The sequence below is a fragment of the Telmatherina bonti genome, assembly GCF_933228915.1.
Source record: "Telmatherina bonti genome assembly, chromosome: 18".
NCBI classification, from domain to species: domain Eukaryota; kingdom Metazoa; phylum Chordata; class Actinopteri; order Atheriniformes; family Telmatherinidae; genus Telmatherina; species Telmatherina bonti.
The window spans coordinates 28,632,242-28,649,849 of NC_136616.1; the positions used below are offsets into that span (position 1 = coordinate 28,632,242).

At 39.7% G+C, this 17,608-nt stretch overlaps 1 protein-coding gene across 3 annotated transcripts in view; it reads left to right on the forward strand.

Annotated features, from left to right (window-relative positions):
• exoc6b (exocyst complex component 6B) overlaps positions 1-17,382 on the forward strand; it is a gene marked incomplete at its 5' end in the record, with an annotated part of 120,297 nt that extends 102,915 nt beyond the window's left edge. For all 3 annotated transcript variants that reach the window (XM_079257615.1, XM_079257613.1, XM_079257614.1), the window contains 2 exons: positions 13,083-13,195; positions 15,030-17,382. In XM_079257615.1, coding sequence (XP_079113741.1) covers positions 13,083-13,195; positions 15,030-15,156 — 240 coding nt within the window. In that variant the 3' untranslated portion in view covers positions 15,157-17,382. The remainder of the gene's footprint in view (positions 1-13,082; positions 13,196-15,029) is intronic.
• Between the last annotated feature and the right edge of the window lie 226 nt (positions 17,383-17,608).

Sequence of the window (17,608 nt, forward strand, 5' to 3'; positions counted from 1 at the left end):
TATATATATATATATATATGTGTGTGTATATATATACTATATATATGTGTGTGTGTATATATATATATATATATGTGTATATGTATATATATATATATGTGTATATGTATGTATAGGTCCAATTGGGGACTCGGCTCAGTTGTTGGGAGGTGTATCCATGCAGACAGAGATCGCGTTCACACTGCACTTTGGTCAAATGAGACAAACCATTACAATAAGATTTCCCTATTCCCACCAAAGGTGGCGCTGCACTAGTATTTAGCAATAAGAGGACAAGACCCACATGAAGAAGAAAACTTACGAGCTAAACTTGGAGCAGGGAACTATCGCTGTTTTGGCTTTTTTATTTTGTCTTATACAAGTAAACTGCAGAAATACTCTGCAACAAAGGCCACAGTATGAACAGATGAGGCAAAAGACTCTGAATGCGATCGCTCTGTATTTACCCACAATGCAATGCTATATGAAATGCAGGAAGTGACTTTTTTTTGTTGTTCGCCTCCTTTATTTGGTCCACTTGAAACGCGCCGAGACCTTCATTTGTAGGCAGATTGAGTCCACTTCTTTGGTTCAAATCAGAATTTGTTTGGTGCATTTACAAACATGGTGGACTTTTAGACCAAACAAACAAGGATTTGGATCAAAGCGGCAGCTGTGAATGTGCCCTAAGTCTCATAAGGTGCTTCAGTCTTTACTGTTAACTTTAGTAGGACCCAAACTGTTATAAAGTTTAGAAAACAAACCCAAATGAACTTAAAAAGCAAATGTGTTCACATTTAAAGTATATTTGTCTGATCCACTTTGAAAGAAACAACTTCTAAATTACATGGTAGAAGTTTTAACTTAACCAAACAGTGGATGAACCCAAACTGAACTCGCGGCCCAGAGAAGTTTTAACTTAACCAAACAGTGGATGAACCCAAACTGAACTCGCGGCCCAGAATTAACCTCTGAAAAGTGTTTGGAGCCAAATTGACTTTAAAAAAGTAGCTCTGGCTGAATTGACCTTTTTAAAAAGTGCCTGAATCTAAATGGAGCTCAGAGTGCAGCTAAAAGCTGCTGTTTTTGTAGCCCTGTTTGTTTTGGAGTATTCTGTCTTTATTTGCTTTATCAGCGCACAGAGCAGCTCCCAGCAGGCCCCTCTGACTTCAGCCTGCACTCGTTTATCGTCTCACTCGTTCTTCCTCCTCCGTAACATCTAGTTACCCTCCGCCTGACCTCCTGCACCCCCCCTTTGCCTTTCTGCTGCAGTCCTGTAATATTTCCCCAATCATTCTTTTTGAGTCTTCTCTCGTCCGTCTCATTTACCTCCTCTCATTCTCCCTCTCTCACTCCGTCTCTGTTCATCTGTCGCTCGCTCCGCCTGTGCTGTGTCTAATTGACAGCGGAGACCCCTGGTTGAACCACCAGCCCTCTTGTCTCCGTTTTTGTTTCTCTTCTTTTTTCCACACTCTTGTTCCATTTAGCCCTCTCACTTTTTTAAGCAGGTAGCAGAACTAATCTATCACTGCTGACTGGGAGCGAGGGATGATGGGAAAGGAGAGCAGGAAAAGTTGGTCTTGTTAGAAACCAGTAATATACACACCTGTGGTAAAAGTCATCCCCTCTTGCCAGATAACGTTCGGCTCTACGCTGATGCTGAACATTGAAGATTTCATTCTAAGCGGTCACATCTGGTTGAACGCCATCAGTTCACCGGACAAAACCTAAAGATACATCAATGTTTCGGTCAATATTAGGATAACACACATCTAAACTTGTCTGATGAGTGTGTGTTGCAGTAAAACTATTTATTTTTGTGTACACAAAATTGTTGAATCATGTACCCTTCCCACTTGTATGTATTTATACAGTACAGTTATGATACATTTGTACAACAGGTGTGTTGATTTTAAAAGTCTTGAATTGAATGAATTAAAGGCTTTGTAATTCATTTCAATCACAGTTTAAATCCACTCTATTTGGCACAAAAAGCAACATCTTTAATTTAAATAGATTATAGTGGATGACTTCATCAAATTATAGACACAGATATGAATGTTTTAAACTCAGACAAGCTCTGTGAATGTGTGGAAAAATACATTTCTTTTTTTTTTTTTTTTTTTTAAAGGTAGAAAAAAATGTTTAAAAATCCTGGCCAGACCTAAATGTAATAATAAGCTGTGCTTGAAGCTGGATGCTGCGTGCTGCGTGAGCACCAAGCGTGTTCTGGATGGGGGAGGAGCTTATGCAGCAGCCCCTGCTTTCTTTCACATTACTCTTCAAAAATCCTCTGTCGCCCCAGAAAAAGAAGCTAAACTTGTTGATTGTCACTTTTCTTTAGAGTTGCCAGAGCGGTCTGAAAAATCGTTACATATGTCTTCTATAAATAAAGTTTTTAGTGGAAGTCGACGGTGAGCATCGGTGTATCGGTGTACCAGGAAATTAAGCACTGACAAGCATTCAGTGATTAAATGTGTTAACTTAACCTGCTAATTTCTTTTTAATTGTAAATAAAGCAATCAAGTCTCGCCAGATTCATACTTTTGGGTTTTGTAAATGTTAATTTTACCATCTTTAAGGAGAATTGTGTTCATTTATATTGGTATTTGCCAAGAAAATCAGACAAAAAAACTCCTATTCTGTGTATCTAAACATCAAGAACACACAATACCCGCAACCCAAATTATTCCTCAGCATTTCTGACCGACGTCCTTATAAAATCTGTCATTATAGTAGTAAAGACTTAAGGCGACCCACATAGCAAATACTTACTCTGATTGATCATTCATACGTGGGACATTCAAACTAATTCACTTCATTAAAAAAATGTAATAAAAACTGAAAACAATAAGTTTTTAAAAAAAAACAACTTATAAATGTTTGGTCATTGGTGACTAAAGACTTAAAAAATGTTTTGTTTCCCGACGTTGTAATATTCCCAAGCAGAATTAGCAGTAATATTCAGGGTACCATAATGAGACCGAAGGCTGCTTTGTTTTATTTGTTCCCTCGTCTTTCAGAGCAGTTTAACTCTACCTAGTTCTCCTTTGCTTTGTTTTCCACGACGAACAGTTCAACCTCAAACTTCATCTGCAGGAAGCTGCTGGAATAGCAGATCTTCTTTAGCTCGATCTGTGACTTCCAGATCAGACTTTTTCTAGTCCTTAAAGGACTCCATTAAATGCACAGTGACACTCATGACTACATGGCAGTGGTGGATGAAGAGCTTTTTCTTTTTCTTTTATAAGAATCACGTTTTCTTGTAAGCTGTTAAATGTTTCCATAAGTAGTAAGTTAAAATATTTTAGTTTTGTTCAGATTTAACACACAAATATTCGTCTTGAGACATAGATGTGCAGTTTTAAGCTCCCTTCATTTAGCTTCCTGTTGCTGCCCAGAGTTTATAGTGAAAACAGATGCTGCTTTACTGTCCATAAATAAGGTCATTTTTTATAAAGTATATGGTTATCTGTAACATATGTAGAATAAACAGGAAATGTATTTTACTTTCTAGCTTTTCTTTTTTTTATTATTTATTTACTGGAAAACTCTGAAACAGGCAACAAACATAAAAAACAAAAAAGTCCGTTATCCACTTGATTATAAGTCCCATTTATAACGTTTGACATGAAGGCAGCCTCTGAGGAGCTCCTGAACAAGCTGCAGGCTTGTTGTTCTTCAGTTGACCTCTGACCTCTCTACGTAGGAGAGCAGAGGATAATTTTCCCTGCTGTGGCTTGACTGTGTGTCACATGCATGTCTGCTCGTAGGTGCATGCACACGACAAGCCGTCGCCTCACAGTGGATTAATAAATTGCAGCTTGTTCATGGAAAGGGGTATCGCAGTGGAGCTAGTGCTGTGTTGTGGTCACTGGCAGCAGCGAGCTGCGGTGGTGGAAATGAAGCAGCAGGCAGATGTACAAAGATACAAGCCTTTGGTTTCAATTTAGTTTTGGCCCTCCAGTAAGAATGTAAAATTAGTTCCCTGTTGCAAAACGATAAACATCCAAGCTTACCTCATTCCATTCATAGCTCAAGATTAAATGATACTGTTAAAGCTGCAGGGTTCGCAGTGTCAAAGGATCCTTCATGTGCTCACAATGTAAAGTTAAAAACAACTGTAGCTCCAATGCAGGAAAGGAAGTGAAACAAGGGATAAGAATGAAATAAAGATTAAAGTTTCTGTTTGGAAGAGCTGAAGAAGACTCGGAGAGACAGTTCCAGTAGCTGTCCAAGTGTCGACCGATAACCTCTCAATGGGACCGTTGACCTCCTGACTCCTAGGTTAAGTGTAAAGTCTTTTCAGTCAGACTCTGTTGCAGATGAGATGGAACATGCTGCTTTGTGACAGCAGGGAGTGTTTGGGTTTAGAATATTTGGTGTGGAAATGATCTGATTCTCTGGTTCCAGCTGCTTTACATCGACTGAAGTCAAATGTGTTTTGGGGTTTTGGACTTTGGGCTTTGAAAAACCATGATGGGCACATTTCTCCCAAAACGATGAAATAGGTGTATGGTTATAAAAAAAAAATACCTATTATTTATATATATATATATATATATATATAATATGTAATTTTAATTAACTCAACTTCTGTAATTTTGTTTATTTTTAACTTTTTTTTAAATGAGGAAACAATCACATCACAAATTGTTTTGTTTTTTTTAAAGTCGTGTGAAAACTGTGATGTTTAGCTTCACAAATATAACCCCCATTTAATTAAAAAAAAAAAAAAAAAAAAAAGTATTCAGGACACGGACCATGTCTACTCAGTCTGGACACAAAAAAAAAAAAGTATAACTTTTTGTGTCAGCTTCCTTCAGATGTAGCACAGAGACGTTGAGATAAGTAAGCAAAGGGAATGAAGATACAGGTCGTCTCCTTGTGTTGGGAGGGAAGAGCAGAAGGACGACTGAAGATTGCTGTGGTTTTCTTGAAAGATGAAAGTAAAAACCACTTTCTCTCCTTTTAGTGGGTTAAATTCTTGCTTAAACGACAGACTAGACAAAGGGGTGAAAGGAGGGAGAGACGACAGCTGTGAATGGCAGGTTTCCTTTCTAATTCCACAATCAGCCAAGATGTCTTCTTCTGATTTTAAACATACTCCTTGCAGATGTGAAAAAAGGAGCTGGATGACAGGTGTCAGCGTGGTCTCTGTGTACTGATGTGACCTTTGAACTTTGAAGTGAACAGAGGATTCAGCTGTAGAGCTGAGTACAGCTCGAAGTGATTGGTGATGATGGACAGGTGTTAAAGAAGAATGTTTTCCAATGTGATGTTTTCAACTACTTTAACTTTGGAGATGTGAAACCTAAAAGTAGCCTTTACATTTACTTGTACTGATGAAGTTATAGCAGGATCAATTATTGGCTCAGTCTTTTCCCCATAGGGGCTTTCAGACAGTTCTTGGGGCCCGTGGCTCTGTGGACTGGTTCTGCATAAGGGATATTATTTGTAACTTAATTTGCTCTTTTAGCTTAACCTGTTTGTACCAGATATCTTGTGGGTAGGACATGACAGATACACCGTGATTTTACTTAGTTCTTCTTCCAAATACCTCCACATCTTGCACCATTGTAAAGTTCACAGTTTTTAAACAAATGGTTTTTTTCTTTAATCTTACAGCATTGCAATTATTTTTATGTAATTGTACATTAAGTTTATATGAGGCAAAGCTTCTCATGTCATAGATACATCACTCAGAGTGCAAAGGACCTGGATGAACATAAATCTATTGGAGGTGCAGGTTTTCTGTTCTTATTATTATTCTTAATTGCTGATATGTTTCTAATTGTAGCACCTGTTTATATCTGTGGACCCCTTTATTAAGAGTAAATGGAGAGATCTTGTGGTGGAGCGATAAATGCATCGATGATTGATGACTGGCGGAGGACATCTGTAGACGTGGACAGTGGAGATGGACGGGTGCCAAACTGGCTGCTGCTGTTGATAAGAGTCCATCCACTTTCCCTGCTTTTAGCGACCTCTGACCTTTCAGTTGTCAAATTCAGACAGAGATAAACAGCTTAGAGAGCCGTGTGAATGCTGGGAGTTGATGGAAGTGGCTACTGGGGTGTCAGAAATGAAGGTATGTGAGAGAAGTTTGGGAATGTTATTATACAAGTTGCTTCATATTTATTCAATTTCTCCTCCTGTGTAAAGATGGATGATCTCTGGGTCACTGCTTTTTTGTCACAGATTTCACAGACTTCATAGCAGAAAGATTACATAATCAAAAGCACCGTCTGTGTGTGTGCAGAGTGTAAACATGATGAATTCTGGGTGACCCTGATGTTTGGCCATTAGGAATGGGAACATGGCAATTCCCCAATGGTCCCAAACAAATAAATCCTGCCTACAGCCGGAATAACCATTAACAACTCTGCTAAATGCTGAGAGAGGAGGAGGTGAAAAGGAGTAAGAAGTGAACATTAAGAGAATGAGGAGGCAGGAGAAGTGAAATGAGGGAAAGAAAGCATAGAAAGAGGATAACAGGGTGATGGGTTGAAGAAAAGAGGTAAAAACAGGGATGGAGGCAGAAGATGGAGGGGATGGAAAGATAGAGAAGGGCGGAGAAAGATCTCATGATTGTGAGAAAGTAAGGAGTGATTAAGAGGAGAAAAAAAGGGAAAAAATGACAGAAAACAAACAAGAAATGTGAGTGTAACGCATCACTTTGTTTTTCTATCGTCCCCCTGGAAGAATAAGAGGAAGCAATAATCTGTGTGTGTGTGTGGAGACAGGAGCGATAGCGCGGGGGAGGTCATGGTGAGGTGAGAGAGGGGGAGCGAGACGAAGAGAAGTTCAGCGAGAGGTGAAGAAAGAGACCTGCCGTTTTTGGTGTGTGTGTGCGGGGTGAAATGAGGGTCAGGTGTGTGTATGTGTGTGCATTTGCCAGGAGGACCTGCTGGCTTGCGTGTGGCTCTTTTTTTTTTTGGGAAGCCCATGCTCACCCTTCTTTTTTTTTTCTGTTTTCATCAGTCTTATCTGCCTCTCCTCCCCAGTCCTCCCATTTTGTTGGACTTCTCCTACTGCTTATGTCCTCCACCTTCCTCTGTCACTGAGCTTGTTTACATGGCACAAGGAGCAAATGAAAATGATTCTTAAAAGCATGTAAGCATGTTGGTCCAACAGAAAATGCATAAACAAAACTAAGCTGTTTGGAGAATGAATGAATGAATGAATGACAAATGAATAGGGAGGGTGGGAGGCTAAGTTGATGGACTGTATTGAAGCAAAATCAGATCATTCACAACTTTTAATGCACGGAACTGATCAATCTCCAGACAAGTGACTGTAGCTTCGTTTCCATTACTTTTTAATCACAAAATAAAAGCAATATTTGTAAGTTTTGACAAACAACAATTGCAATTTGCGGGTGTTTTCATTGAACAGTGTTTAGCGCATAAGTGTCAAGCCTCGTAAAATCTCGTTATTCTCTCAAGATTTTCTGAAATTTACGGTTGATGCAGAGTAGCCACTTAGCGTTATTTTGACCTGACTCAAATTAATGGCTTCTTAACAGGCAGGTGCAGAAGATAAATTGTTGAGGAACATTTTCATTTTAATGAAATGGACACGTTAAAACCTGCAGGATTGTCGCTCATGAGAAGTAGAGTTGAAGACCCCGGATGTATACTCTAAAGTAAAAGGGCAAGAATTTAAACAGTTAACTAGACAAAATCCAAAACTTTGAGATGCATTTCCAAAAGAAAAAAAAAAGTCTTTTAAATAGGCGTTTAATTAGTGGAGTTTGAGATATGACTGAGAAATGTTAATACCAGCGATCTCTCTGCAGTCATTTATCAAAAATCAAACCATTTGAATAAACAGTGCAATCTTTTCCTATAACCTACTTTATGACCTGAGTTGCCCTCATTTCCTGAAATCTCTCTTCTTCTGTATTCTTTCACCTTTATTCTTTCATCGTGCTGCTGATAATTTTTTTATCAATTTAAAAAAAAAAAAAAAAAAGGGAGGAGGAAACGGAGGGAGATGTACTGATCATGATTCCAGAGTAAAAACAGCAATCACTCTGAGATAACATGAAAATCTCTTGGATCTCAGCTGCCAGCTTATCTGTCTATATGTGGTATGTGTGTTAGCCTTCTTTCCGTGTACAAGTGTGTCAACACAGTTCTTCAGGGCTGCTTCCTTTAACAGGCCTCTATCTGGCCTAATTTTACCTTGTTTATTCCTTAAAAACATGCATTTGTATAAATTATGAACCTTTTGCTGAGTTTTGGTAAATCATGTTTATATAGGTGGTCTTCATCTTGGAGTTGGCTAATTGATCTGAATGGTATATTAAGGCACATATGAAATTATATAAATTGATTCAAAGTTTAATGAAAAAAATACTTTATCATAATTTTTACCAGTGATGCTTTAATGCTTGATGATAGGCGGGCCTGATGTTTGGGATTTTATTAACAGCCAGCCATCAGATTTGTGATTAGTCAGGCTATTTGATTGGCTGGTGCTTTACAGCCTCATTAACCTAAATTATTTTCAACTTCTCTAGCAAACAAGTAGTACGCTCAGAATTAGATGTAGTAATGCAAGACATTGATGAGATAAATACATCAGAACCTGGCCTCAGGTATATTTGGAGAATTCAAATGGTTCTCTTTTTTTTCTGGAGCAGTGGCTTGGAGACAAGTGATAATAGAGGGAAATATAGATGCTGCTTCTCCAGAGTGCTCACGATCTCAGACTGAGGTGACTGTGTGAATTCCCTCAAGCCAATGTGACTAAGTATCTTGCAAAGGAAAAAACAGGTAGAAGCAGCTTTAAAGTGACCCAGTGAGAACATCTTTGGAGAGTTTTGAAAATGTCTGACCTTTCAGATCTTCAAAATCCAACTTTCAAAAGCAGTGTGTCTCAGGTCTGTAAGACAATTCCTGAAAAGACTTGGTTGTCAACTCTGCAAAAGGAACTTGGACCAAGTAGTAAGTGATAGGTCTAAATACTTGTGTGGATTAGGTTGCTCAGTGTTCTTTGATATTAAGATGTTTGTGGACTACTAAGGGAGAAAAAGATTATCAAATAGTGACATTAAAGACCTAAACAGGTTGTCTGTGGGATGATGTTTTCAGACTACTAACACACATCCTCATGTTTCTGTATCTAATAAACAGTTTTGTTTTTCTTCTTCTCCTCATAACCTTGTATATACCTGCTTCTGTGTGCACACGCAGCATTCCTGTTTGTACTTGTTTATACTGAAGGATTATCAGGTCAAATCTCGGCCAGACAAGGGGTGAACATGAGGACAAAGGAGATAGGTGAACATAGCGGTGTGAGGACCAGAGAGAGGATGGGAAGGAGGGGAAGAAAACAATGATAGGAGGAAAGGAAGGGAGGAAGAACAGAAAAAGCATTCGCTTCCCTGGTTTACCTTATTAAACTGAATGGAGAAAACATTACAGACATTTCCTGTTTTCAGGAATATAGTCATGATTGCTTGAATTTGATTTAAACCAACTGGGGAAAAAAGGACAAATGTGTCTCAGGATTTCTTATCACCTCAGCCAGCGTTTCTCCAATCTAGTTCTTGATTGACACTGCCCTGCAAGTTTTAGATGTTTCCCCATTTTACCACAACCGGCTGTAATAAATACCTCATTGACAGGCTTGCAAAGAACCAAATGAGGAGTTAAATTAATCTGAATAAAGTGTGTTGAAGTAGGAAAACATCTCAAATTGGGATGGCCAACTATGATAGTCAAGTGCCACTGTCCTGCAGGTTTAAGTCCCGTTCTGGTCCAGGCTGGTATTGTTAGTAAGTTTCAGAATGGTCCAGTCAATTCAGGTTAGTGTACCCAGTGCAAATTGTACCACTACTGTACATGCAGAGTTAGACCAAATGCTTAGCATGGTGTCATACTAGTGCAACAACAACGTGAGAATGTGTTTGTTCCAATATTTATAGTTCCAGATCTGACCAGACCTTACAGTAGTCTGCAGGCATCCTTTACATTTTTCTTTCCAATGTTGTGGGTTTTTTTTTTTTTGTGCTTGCTTTTGTTTTGGGCAGTGCATTGTGTGACACAGGTAGGTCTGTCCCAACCATGTTGTACCATTTGCTATGGACCTACAACTGAAGGGGCACCCGAAATGATTCGGTCTGCAATGGATTAATAATGGAAATAAACTAAATAGAATAGCTGACTGTACCGTTCCAACCTGAACCACTCAATGGAAATGGAGCTTTAGATGGTTTTCGGCTCCAACACACTTGATTCAAATGAATGGATCCAGCAGCTTGTCAAGTTCTGCACAATGTCCCATTATTTGAATCAGGTGTGTTGAAGTAGGAAAACATCTCAAATCTGTGGTCCTTCAGGACCAGAATTGACAAACACCGTCCTAAGCAATTACTATACAACAAAAAAATGGAGGCAAATTATGTTCATTAGAATGTTGGGTCAATAAATACATCAATTCTTTTTTCTGTACAACTTAGTCCATTTCAGGGTCGCAGGAATACTGGAGCCTGTCCCACCTATATCACATACTTGCAACCTTTACCTAGGAAAACAACTTTTGGACTGCTGTCATTCTTTAGTGGCTAGTTTCCTATCAGCATTAGTATCACCAGTAAGATTTGTGTGTGGAACAAGTTTCTAATTTACATTTTAATAATTTTAAATAATTTCACACACATACAAAGAAATTACTCTTAGCTCCCACCAGTGGTGGTCCAATGACTCTATAATAGAACTTAAAGAAATAGCAGGATTTTCTTTATCTTCCTACAATGGGAAACTAGTTGAATCTGTGGAAATCCAGTAAAAAATGTTAAATATATTTGCTTCAAAATAAAATGCTGACATAAAAAATGACTAGTTTTAAACTGTAATGACAGATTAAAATATGTAGTTGTAATGGAAGTCAGTGGGGGTCACAGAGGGAGAATCTTGATGGGATAACTTGTTGATGTTGTTCAAATATTAAAACTGACACTTATCGGGTTAAAATCCTAAAACTAAATAAAGGTTTAGTCATTTTGATCAGGTCAGGAGTTGTTTAAATGAATAAAGCGGAAAAATATTGATGTATAAGTATTTTATTGTAGTTTTGTGCATGTACATTTTTTTGGCCATGAGCGTCACCACAGATTACTAAATGTGAGGAGGGCTTACAGGTTAAGAAGACTGCATTCAAATGTAGCCGTGTTACCACTGCTTTAAGAAACGACACTCATTACTGCAAATGCAACAAAGACGTTGGGAGTAAGACACCAGTGTAAATGTAAATTTATCTATACAGAGGAGTGCTCACATGGACTGAGAGACTAACTTGTGAAACGACTGCAACTGTAAAGACTTTGGTGTTATTAGTTAATGTTATGTCTGGTCAGGTTACTTGGTAAATGTTCCAGCTGATTCTCAGGGTAAGACTTGGTATTTAACTGTCATCTACTTTCTACGGCGTGTTTCTGTAAAGCACAGATTGCTAGAATAAGAAATCTTTGTTACAAGTTCAAGTGTTTGTTGGTCAGACTGAAGCTTCTAAATGTTGAAATCAAACCATTGCTTTTGATATCTGACTTTTTTTTTTTTAAACCCTGTTGTCACGACAGCCCTCTTGTGCTGTCCTCTTTCTGTTTCCTGTTTTCCTGATGAGGCACCTTCATCGCCTCACACTCGTCTATCCCCTTCTGTCCCTCTTATCTATCTTCCTCTGCCCTGCCGTTACCCTCCCCTTCTCTTACTCTCCATCGGTGTCTGTTTCCATCATTACTCTCGTTTTCTTCGTCTTCCCCACATGTGGTTTTGCTCTCCATCCCTCGCTGCTCCTCCTCCTCCTCTTCTCTCATCCTTCCCTCACATATGGTTTCTTTCTCTGGATCTGTGTGTTTGGTGTTACCCAGAGTTCACTGGGGCTCCCTGCTAACATGTGTGTGTGTTTAACAGACGGCTGTGTGTGTATGTCTGCGGGCTTATGTGTTTGCCTGCCGGGGCCTGTGGCTCAGTGTGTTAGGTGGAGTTCAGCAGGGCAGCAGCAGGTTATGCAACACTTTGAAATGTTGGTCATTCAGAAGAAGATGGCACCTCTCCCTCAATGGCTTCTTTTTTTCCCTTTGTATTTATTTCTCTGAATGTGAAAATGCTGCAATTTGAACAAACTATTAGCTTTCTGGAGATCAAGAAACTGATGATCTTTGCAGTGTTAATATGAAGGTCAGGGTTGGGTCACAGCAGCCACACCAAGCATAAATCCAATACTAAGTCTGTGTGTATAGTCCTCTCTAAGTTCTTAGAAAGATTAAGGCTACTTTAGTTTTGTGTTTGTGTCCATTTAGCACTGACAATGCACAATACATTTACCTCTATTGGAACGTCAAAGAAGGAGCACGCTGCTTACCTGCTCAGCTGTTTTAAAGCAAGTGATGCATATAAAGATTTTCAGCTTTAAATAATGTTTGCAAATCAAGTTTTGTCGTTCTGCAAAAATATTCTTAGTTTGTAAATTTGCTGAAGAGGATTTGCGTTTGTAGATAAAAATTTTATCCTCAAATATGAAGCTCAGAACTGCGTGCAAAACTCTGAAGTTGTGGTTGCAAATTTTGTCCCAGTTTTTAATCCTCTGATTGGATGGTGACTAATCAAATTGTGCAATCAGAGAGCAGACGCTGTGCATGTTTGGTTAACTCATTGGCTGCCAGACAGTGTCGTAGCACAGCTCAGTGCACTTTGGCTCATCTTTCAGGAATGTGGGGGGTCGATTTGGCTGGATGTATGTGCATTGGGGGGTCTTTGGGGTGCATTTTGGAGGCGTTTTGACACACGCCCAGCCAAATTGGCTGTCTATATACATAAACTGCGAAAAACATCTTTGGCAGCCAATGAGTTCATTGATAACTTCTCACATGTAAGTCGCTTTGGATAAAGTGTCTGCCAAACGATGGTAGAAAAGAACTCCAGCTACATTTTTTTTTAATACTAACCATTTTCACAAACCTCTAGATAAGTTACTACATACCAGCTCAACATGCTGGCACTATGAGTCAACAGTCACACATAATTATGACCTTAAAAGACGAGTTAAACTTTGGGAATCTGAAGTAATCCTCTCTTCTAAATCTCTCTCAGTTACTGGAACTGTTCACCCAGTGGGACTGGTCCACCTACCTTGCTGATTATGGCAAACCAACCTGCAAATACCTGAGAGTCAACCCACACACTGCCCTGGCCCTTCTGGAGAAGTGAGTACCCGTTCATTCATTACTCCAGTTTTCACACGGTGCTCCCTTCCCTCCATCTCATCTGGTCAACCAGTAAATGAGCCGATGGTCGCAGCTGCTTAAAGATGAGGGTTTGCTGATTTATCTTCTTGCTAACTGAACAAGTTGAAGAGTGTTTGTCAGACAAAACTTCTCAGTTATCCATATCTTCAACTCAGCTGCTTTCTTCTGTCTCCTGTCCTTCCTCCTTGTCATGTCCTGACAGGTTATTTAAACCGTAAGTATGGTCTGTGTGTGCTTGTGTATTATTGGACTGAGGAATATTTACAGTTACACAACCGCAGCTGAAAATAAATCCTTGTCGTGATGATAATGATGTTATCGCTATAACAACACCCTCACCTGTCTGTATCTTGTTGCCTTTGGTGATGATGGAGCCAGAACTGATATGGAAATAATGATAATGACATCCTCACACACACAACCTGCATGAAAACAGAGGATTGTAATCTGATTAGTTCAGATTAGTTCTCTCATCTTTTGTCAGTATAGCAGTGTTTTGTTTTATCTTCCATGATGCATGGTGGCTTTTCTTTGGCCACAAGAAAGCCCCCTGCAGGGGCTTGTGTGGTCCAGTGGGCTCCTAAACCTCCTGGAGAGCAGTTTCAGTATTATAAGTCAGCACACATTAGGGCTGGGCGATGTCTTGAGATTTTAAATGATGTTAACGTAAGTCTAAATGAGTAATAGGATCGGACCAGGTGTCTCCAAATTTGGGTCTGAAGTCCTGCTGTCATGCAGGTTTTGGATGTTTCTTGCTGCTGCAACATGCTTAGACAGGACTAAATAAGTTATTGAGGAGAGCCATTTAATTTGAGTCAGGTGTTGCAGCAGAGCAACATCTAAAACCTGCAGGATTGAACTATTATTCATATACTGTTAGATTTATACTAAGAGGGCCTCTAGATTCTGTTTCACCTCTGTCTCAGGGCTCATTCACATCCGCCTTTTTGACGTGAATCCTGGCTTGTTTGCTCGGAAAGTCCGCTTCATCTGGGTAAATGTGAATGTGCCAAACGAATTCTGATTCGGATCAAAGAAGCAGACTCAGTCCGTCAACAAACACAGGTCTGGGTCCCAGCATGGCCAAATACAGGAAGCAGACTGCAAAAAAATGACTTCCTGCACTGCATTGTGGTTAAATACATATTGATTGTCCTCTGCCTCGTCTGTTCATACTCTGCCCATTGTTGCAGTATGCTTGCATACCACACAAAAAAACCAAAACAGCGATATTTTCATCTCCTTGTTTAATTCACAACAAAGTTTTTTTTTCTTCACGCTGGTCTTGTTCCGTTTTGCTAAATACCAGTGCAGTACCAGTAAATACCAGTGCAGCGCCACCTTTGGAGGGAATGGAAATAAATTGTTGTAAAGGTTTGACCAAAATGCAGCATGAACACACCCCCGTACAGCTGAGCCGATTCCTCAATTAGACCGAGTCTAGCGGACTATCCTGATGTGAATGCGCCCTCAGTCAAAGTGCAACCCGCCCCTTTGGGTCGACCCTTGTGTAGCAGCAACATGGCTACGGACACGGCAAGTTGCTAGGACCCTGCGATGCATTGAAACCCAGACATTCCCATACTAACCCAAAAGTTCTGCATGGTGTCTGATCCAAATGAAGGGAAACCACTGCTGCTGTCTGTGTGACATCACCCGTCCAGGTAGAGCTCGTATGCCTGTACTGAGCGTGTGTACTGGTTTAACTAACAGCATTCAAACACTTGTATTCCTCTTCATCCTATTAATCCTGTTATTCTGCCGCTGCCATCCTCTGTTTATCTGTCTGCAGGATGAAGGAGACGAGCAGGAAGAACAACGTCTTCGCCCAGTTCAGGAAGATTGACAGAGACAGGCAGAAACTCATCGACACCGTCATCAAACAGCTTCGCAACCTCATTGCGCAGCACCACAACTAAAGTGATTGGTCAGAGAGCATCCAGCCTGTAGCCTATTGGCTGCAGTAAAGCTTAAAGGTTTCTGTTGTATCTGCTGGACATCAAACCCTAAAGAAGCTGTTACCCATTATGCTGTAATCCTAAAGTTTAGACCCAACCAGCTCCAAATAATTAGTACCTGACTAACCTGATGTGTCCTCCGTGATACCAGCTGTGGAAGGGGATTACTCAGATAGCTTTACTCATAGATGCCCTGTTGTTTTCCAGTGTAACTGAACCCTTTTTGTCAGACAGTAAACTACTAGTTGTGATTTGGAGATCGCCTCCTCCATCATGAAACCAGAGGAAGATCTGAATGTATGAATTTAGCAGGAAAAAAACCCAGAATATAATCAGCTTCACATCTTAACTTGAACTGGTCTTGTTCCTAAAGGTTACTGACTTAGAAAGTTTCAGACTGGAAAGCTTGATAGTAGAATTAATAACATATTTTATCATTTAGCTTCCAGTTAAGCAGCCCGTCCTGATCCAACCTTGGTCTTCCATGTCGCCTTCCAGCGAGACTCTGGCACAACGACAGATCGTACATACAGATTTGTCTTCCATTAAATGATACATTTTAGGTTGTTATCAAGCAAATAACAGGATCTTACAACAAAGGGAGGATGTTGACACCACATAGAAATGCACTTTTAAACGGTGTTGTATGGGGTAAAAATATAGAGAACGCTCCCAGTTTGAGACCTGGCCCGGGAACTGGGCCGTCACCAACTGAATGTGTTTAAGTTGCAACCATTCAATTTTCACAGCAATTGACCTTTCCTGCTTCCTCGTTGGGGCCGAAGCAGCTTGAAGCCATCATGAAGTAATTCGACGTCCCAGAACCTGGAGGTCTGGTATTAGTTCTGACCCAGATTCAGGTTTAACTCAGTGAAGATGCCAAACTTCTCAAGTCTTTTGACTTTAAAGAAAGCCTTTGGACAACTTCTGTTTATTGCTATAAAGTGCTTTCTGGGAGCACATTAGAACAATTTCATTATTTAGTTTTAAAATCCAATAAGCTGCTGATGATGTCCAAACTGGGAGCGTTGTCTCTACAGCAGATCATATTCAGGCTACACATGTAGAAAACAATACAATACACAACCTGCAAATACTTGAATGCAGTTTTACTCCTTCAGCTAAACACCTGGAAGCACAGCGAGTGTGTGCGTTGGAAAGGGGGGTGTTGTCCAAACATGGCAACCCTTTTCCCACCCTTTCACAAAACTTGATTTGAATGCCTGAGTATTTTCTACCATTATGTAGAAATATCTGGGTCTAAAAGAAGGGGATAATCCGCCAACCTGGCAACACAGATGAAATGTATAGTTCTTTGTTTGCTTGCTTCATCAGAGACTAATTTGTATAGAAACTATTGTACTAATACCAAGCACACACAGTCTTCCATAATGCCATGCCAAGCTGTGTGTGTGTGTACGCGCAGTGTGGCGTTTTCACACACATTTAACTATCTGAAGCACAACATGTAGTTTCACTCTAGAAATATCGCAAACTATTTTTTTTTTTCCTTGAACTTGGGTGCAATAATGGTAAAATGCAGCGAGGTGTTTCCAGAGCTTCGTAAAGGGAAATCTAAGTCTTCCTCTCTGGTCCAGAAAAGTGAACATTGGTTTTCTTATGTGTTTTGCTTACTGAAAGTCATCTCAAGATTGTGTTTAAATGTATATTTTGTCCTCCATCTTATTTTCTACATTTTAAAGGGAACGTGGTCGTTGTTAATGAATGTGCCTTTGCTGTACTTAATTTTCCTGCCAATGAAGCAGCAACATTGTGGTATTTGGACTCAGTTTACTGAACATTTACACTAAAAACATCTGCATCAAACTCAAAGCCCACTTCCTCCTAGAGCGTAAAGATCAATTCACTTTGGCTTTTCTGCTACACTCAGTACGATGCAGATTCATCATATGTATATATATAATCTGTAACTTGGTCACTGACCTCATTCACTTTGAGTAATACATGCACTCCAGGTGCACATCTTGTTTTTCTTTGCAGCGTTGCTCCGCTTTAGACACATAGCACGATGAGACTGCTGCTCTTCATTGGTCCAGCATGTCTGCTGAGTCCTGACTCCGCACATGTTGCAGCTACCTTTATTTTTGTAAAGCAGAAATAGAGACAGAAGCGCTGTACACGCTATTGTATTCAACCACTAATGAATAAAGCAGAATACTAATTAAGTTGTAAAATAAAAAAAATGCCAGCAGATAAAATAAATGGAAAACTGTTGAACATTTTGATGATTTCAAGTTATATGACCCCTTCTCTTACAGCTCATTAACAGGAAGATCAGAGCGACGTACCGCTTCATCGTATGTTCAAATCTATACTGTAAATTCTATATCTGGATGTAGAAAAAATGTTTTACACATGGATGAAATTTGCAGTTGGCAGGTCTGGAGGACTA